Here is a 6,266-nt window from a genome sequence, read left to right as displayed (position 1 = left end):
CCATCCCAGAGACTGACAGATACAGAATGGATTTCATACTCAAACACAGTACCAGAGTCTGACAGATAGATAAGGAATCCAAACAGCACCAGAGACCGAGAGCTACCGAATTACATAAAATGTGCAAACACAGTACCACAGAAGAAAAGCAGTGGAATTAATTGCACATTCACATGCAATAGCAGAGACACAACGACAGAGAATCATCAATAAGTGTCCTCCCACCAACAGCCAGGACATTTCCAGGGAGCTGTACACAGGGAGCGGTTCTTTCAATATCAACTGGGGCCAGAGGATCTTCGTGAAATATCCTTCCTGATTGCAGGAAGGGTGTTTGTGATTGGTTGCAAATGTTTATTCTGATTGGATGGGGAAAAACACCAATTAGAGAATTACAGTTAAAAAACCTTTATGACATCACTCCCAATCACCCAATCACAATCTTTATTTTCCCCCATCCCTCATTAGCATAGAGCTGTGGGATTGTCTATTTAATCCGCACTCGGAAGGGGTTTGGTTTATTTCTGTGTCTGAAATTGAATCTGAAAATGCCTGAAGAGAAGAAAGCAGCTCCTAAGAAGGGCGCCAAGAAAGCCTTAAATAAACCGTCAGCAAAGGGCGGCAAGAAGCGGAGAAAGTCGAGGAAGGAGAGTTACTCCATCTACATCTACAAAGTGATGAAGCAGGTTCACCCCGACACCGGCATCTCCTCCAAGGCCATGAGCATCATGAACTCGTTTGTGAACGATATTTTCGAGCGCATCGTGGGTGAGGCTTCCCGCCTGGCCCATTACAACAAGCGCAGCACCATCAGCTCCCGGGAGATCCAGACCGCCGTGCGCCTGCTGCTGCCCGGGGAGCTGGCCAAGCACGCCGTGTCGGAAGGGACAAAGGCGGTGACCAAGTACACCAGCTCCAAGTAAAACTGCACAATGGACTGAAAAACAGATCAAACACAACGGCTCTTTTAAGAGCCACCCACAATCTCCCTGAAAAAGCTGCATCCGAACATCTCTATTAAATTATTTTAAAACAATGTATAACATAATAATGTTCCCACTACTGTACCTGTGTCTTCTGTCCCATAAACTGTACACGGACACATAATCCGCTCATCCGCCTTCGCTTTTTTGCTTAAAGCTGTTATTATTGCACAGCTCCTGAATGACTGCATTAACAGCTGTTTTTAGCTGTAAAGGTCAGACCTTAGTCCCTCCACTCTATTCCTGAAATGTGAACTGATTCATCGTTTTATTCACAGCAACTCGCCGGAACAGGAACAGAGCAGATTGAGCAGATCCGGCTTCCTCTTTTCAGAGAAGGACACTGGGCTCTGATTGAAGACTAAACTGAGTGTTTTCCTTCAGGGAAATGCTATGAACAGGGATTTATTCCCACCTGGAACAGTTTGTAAACGATTGTAGAATGAACCACAATTTAAACAACATTTTTAAACCACGCTTGTGATTGGTGACGGAAAGAATTGAATAAAACAAAAAAAAGAGAAGGGATTTGAAATCTTTGACTAAGGATGACATTTATTTTAATCCGCTCTTTTCCGAGAATGAAATTGGCGGGCTTTGTGAAATTGACAAATTCTCTGCTTCTGGTAGTGTGGCGGGTAAATCCCGCCCTCTTCCGTTTGTCAGTGTCCTGATTGGTGAAGAATATAGGCAAATGAGGTGAATTAAGTACCGACCAATGAGATGAGTTCTCAGTCTACAAGTACAGTAAATGCTGCGGAAAATAACCATTCTTCGTCAAAGTATTTGTGAGATTGTTGATGTCGCACACCTACATGATGGACGTGCTTTCCAAAATGGGGTTTGGGGCGGGAATCTGCAATTGGATCCAACTGCTCTACACAAACATCAGTAGCGCAGTCTCAATCAACGGGTGGGAATCTGAAAGTTTCCCGATCAAATCTGGAGTCAGACAGGGCTGTCCTCTGTCCCCGGTCTTGTTTGTTTGCTGTATTGAACCCTTTGCTGAGTCTATTAGGAAGGATGCGAGCATAAGAGGGGTGACAATCCCAGGCAGCGGAGGCACTCAGGTCAAAACCTCCCTGTACATGGATGACGTCGCCGTCTTCTGCTTGGATCCGCTGTCCGTGCGCAGACTGATGAGCATCTGCGACCAGTTCGAACTGGCCTCGGGAGCCAAAGTTAACCACGGCAAGAGCGAGGCCATGTTCTTTGGCAACTGGGCTGACCGATCCTTTGTCCCCTTCACCGTCAGGTCAGATTACCTGAAGGTGCTGGGGATATGGTTCGGAAGGGCCGGGGCGTGCACCAAAACATGGGAGGAGCGAGTAGCCAAGGTACGACAAAATTGGGGCATGTGGGGGCAGCGATCTCTCTCCATTGTGGGTAAGAACCTGGTCATCAGGTGCGAGGCGCTCACGTTGTTGCTCTACGTGGCGCAGGTCTGGCCCATACCCCACTCCTGCGCCGTGGCAGTCACCCGAGCCATTTTCCGCTTCGTCTGGGGATCTAAAATGGACCGGGTCCGGAGGGACACGATGTTCAAATCTCTGGACATGGGCGGGAAAAATGTACCCAACGTGGCCCTCATCCTGATGACCACCTTCGTGTGCGGCTGCATCAAGCTATGTGTAGATCCCCAGTACGCAAACTCCAAGTGTCACTCCATGCTGAGATTCTATCTGTCCCCGGTGTTGCGAAGGATGGGCCTGGTCACATTGCCGCGGAACGCACCATGCAGTTGGGCGGCGCCGTACCACCTATCCGTCGTGGAGCAGTTTCTGCGGAAAAACACCTTTGACCACCGGTCCATCAGGCAGTGGTCTGCACGGAATGTCCTCAAGGCCCTACGGGAAAACGAAACGGTGGATCCTGTCGGATGGTTCCCCGAGCAGACCTTCAAAGTCATTTGGCGGAATGCCTCATCACCAGAACTTTCAAACAAGCACCAAGACGTAGCTTGGCTGGTGGTGAGAAGGGCCCTCCCCGTCAGATCCTACATGCACACCCGAAGTCTCGCCCCCTCCGCACAGTGCCCCCGCGTTGGCTGGGGTGGGGAAGAGACGGTCGCCCACCTCCTCCTGGAATGTGCCTTTGCAAAGCAGGTGTGGAAAGAGATGCAGTGGTTTTTGTCAAGGTTCATCCCAAGCAGCTCTGTAACACAGGAGTCTGTGCTCTACGGGCTGTTCCCAGGGACGCACACTGAGATAAACATCAACTGCTGCTGGAGGACTATCAATTCGGTGAAAGACGCCCTTTGGTCTGCCCGAAACTTGCTGGTCTTCCAGCGCAAAGAGTTGTCCACCACCGAATGTTGCAGACTGGCACATTCCAAGGTCCAGGACTACGTGCTGAGGGATGCACTAAAGCTTGGGGCAGCCGCAGCAAAGGCTCAATGGGGAAAGACCACAGTGTAAGGTTCCCCCACCAAGCTGGACTGAGGGGCTGGAACCATGGGAAGCCCCTCGAACTGTATCGTTAATATTCTCAATTGCTGTAAATGTAAAACTGTAATTGACATGACAATTGTGAAACGGAAGGGTTGGGAAGAAACTCATGACATTATTGAAAGAAACTGATCTCTTTTGCAATGTTTGTATTGTTTCGTGCTGTTTGGAAACTGTTTGGCAATGTAATTTTTACAGATTTTTATGAATAAAGTATATTTTGGAAATTAAAAAAAAAGGAAGAGGAAAGACCAGCGGGAAAGCTCGGGCGAAGGCCAACTCTCGCTCCTCCCGGGCTGGACTGCAGTTCCCAGTGGGCCGTGTTCACAGACTCCTGAGAAAGGGTAACTATGCTGAGCGTGTGGGTGCCGGAGCCCCGGTCTATCTGGCTGTTGTGCTCGAGTATCTGACCGCTGAAATCCTCGAGCTGGCCGGGAACGCGGCCCGGGACAACAAGAAGAGCCGCATCATCCCCAGACACCTGTAGCTGGCCGTCCGCAACGACGAGGAGCTCAACAAGCTGCTGGGAGGAGTGACCATCGCTCAGGGTGGGGTGCTGCCTAATATCCAGGCCGTGCTGCTGCCCAAGAAAACCAGTGCTCAGAGCTCCCAGAAAAAGTAAAGAGGCGAAAATATCATCTAATAAACCAAAGGCTCTTTTCAGAGCCACCCACAGTCTCTGTGAAAGGACTGGTTACTGTCAGGAGGGAATCAGAGATGGAGTTATTGCAACAGTGGATTGACCTGTTTCGCATGCAGACAGTTTGAATTCTGTTTTTTCTCTCTCTCCAGCTTCTCAATGTGAATTTGCTCCCGGAACAGAGTAAATATAGGAAGACGCCATTCTCGGGCTGTATGTTTCTCTCCTAACCTGATCTGTTTAGACCGCACTGTTCCCAGAGGACGGAATCTGAGAGTTGCTCACACACGGGAGCTGAGTCCATTGCAGCGCTTTAATATGTGCCTTCCCCCCCGGCCCTCCCTATTCTCCGGACACAAAGCTGTCTACTCCCCCGGCGGCGGGAGAGTCGGGGATTCTCTCACCGCAGTGTCAGGGTTTGCAACCCCGGGGAACTGGCGGTTCGAGTCAGTGTGACCGAGCTGCCTTACATGTCCTGTGTACCGATCTCCGAGGGATTCAACTATTGGCGAACTCATTGGGTAATGTTTGTAAATGACCCTCATGTGAACGGCGCTGGCTCCATTAATTCCTTCCAAATAAAACTGGGATCTATTTCTTTTCCCCAAATGTCAGCTAACGGATCCCAGGAGCAGGGTTTAGATTGTGCTGAACAGTAATGAGTCTCCGGTAATGCTGCTTTCTATATTCCAGATCAGCTCTCAGTCCGACAGGCCTTTCAGGAAAGTGATGTGACAAATCAGAAACCATGTGACCGCCCCTCCAATCTAATGGGTTTGATGATGAACAGAGATGGAAGCTCTTTCCTTTGCTGATTTGGTGGCTCTGAAAAGAGCCCTTGTTACACTTGTTACTGAAGCCGGGTTTTAGGCGCGTTCCCCGCGGATGCGGCGGGCCAGCTGGATGTCTTTGGGCATGATGGTGACTCGCTTGGCGTGGATGGCGCACAGGTTGGTGTCCTCAAAGAGCCCCACCAGGGAAGCCTCGCTGGCCTCCTGCAGGGCCATGACGGCCGAGCTCTGGAAGCGCAGGTCTGTCTTGAAGTCCTGAGCGATCTCTCTGACCAGGCGCTGGAAGGGCAGTTTGCGGATGAGGAGCTCAGTGGATTTCTGGTAGCGGTGGATCTCCCTCAGAGCCACAGTGCCGGGTCTGTAGTGATGAGGCTTCTTTACTCCAGCCGTGGCTGGAGCGCTCTTCTGGGCCGCTTTGGTAGCCAGCTGTTTGCGAGGAGCTTTGCCTCCGGTCGATTTACGCGCTGTCTGCTTTGTCCGGGCCATTTTCTCAACGGATTCTGCACAATCTGAGACACACAGACTGTTAATACTGAATCTGCTGCACATCCGCCTTTTTAAACTCTGTGAGGAACCGCCCTGAGCAGTAATTGGCTTGAACCCGACGCCCAGTCAGTTTAAACCAAACTCCGATAATAAACAGAAACACAGGAAGCTATTGCCTCCGATTGGTCGATTATTACTGATTACTCAATTTTTTAAAAAACCGCCAATATCAGTGCCGGAAACAACGGTTTTGACAAAGGAGAAATTTGCTTTAATTCATCTTATGAACATGATCAGAACATTTCAATGATATTTGTCAGCAAAGATCTTTTACAGCAAAGATTTTAAACTCTTTCTCTTGTATTATTGTACACTTTGTCACAAGTTCCAGATACAATTTTCCAATCCGGTATCTATTCGGGTTTATTCTCCGTCCTTTTTGAAACAGTCTGTAAGCGGCGGCAGAAAGTCTCTTTCACAGCATTCTGCAAACGGATACATTTCAGGTCAATCTTTGTCAAGATACCGAATCACTGATTCGAGATTGAACCTATTTGTGGGAGACAAAAGCGGAGAGAAGATTTTTACTGTCAGGTGTTGAAATGTGAGACTGAGGTTTCCTCCAACAGCGGGGTTTCCAGATAATGTACTTATTAATTATTGAGGCCAAGCTTGAACAAGGGAAACAAGTGACTGAGAACTGATCTGTCAGCTTTTATTAGCGGAATACAGGAAAGGGGCCGAATATGAACGCGTCCGAAATCAAAGCGCACTTGCGGTCAGTGGTCAGTAATTAATTTACACGGCATCATTAAGTAGAGACACAAAGATCTCACAGACAGTGAAAGTGAATCACCCAAATATACCTGGGATAAAACAGAGATCACAAAGGCAATTAGAAAGTTCCAGACTTTTCAGA

The 6,266-nt window shown here is 48.9% G+C and overlaps 1 protein-coding gene across 1 annotated transcript; it reads right to left on the bottom strand.

Moving 5' to 3' along the window:
* Positions 1-4,886: 4,886 nt before the first annotated feature.
* LOC137362011 (histone H3-like) lies at positions 4,887-5,347 on the bottom strand. The gene has a single exon (XM_068026593.1). It carries the CDS (start codon positions 5,345-5,347, stop codon positions 4,937-4,939), a length of 411 nt encoding a protein of 136 aa, XP_067882694.1. The 3' UTR covers positions 4,887-4,936.
* Between the last annotated feature and the right edge of the window lie 919 nt (positions 5,348-6,266).

The sequence above is a fragment of the Heterodontus francisci genome, unplaced genomic scaffold (genome assembly GCF_036365525.1).
Source record: "Heterodontus francisci isolate sHetFra1 unplaced genomic scaffold, sHetFra1.hap1 HAP1_SCAFFOLD_86, whole genome shotgun sequence".
Classification (NCBI taxonomy): Eukaryota; Metazoa; Chordata; class Chondrichthyes; order Heterodontiformes; family Heterodontidae; genus Heterodontus; species Heterodontus francisci.
This window is presented reverse-complemented; position numbering and strand designations above follow the sequence as displayed.

What these genes read in the sequence shown, in the direction of transcription:
- LOC137362011 (XM_068026593.1), bottom strand. Translation starts at nt 5,347, where the DNA reads ATGGCCCGGACAAAGCAGACAGCGCGTAAATCGACCGGAGGCAAAGCT.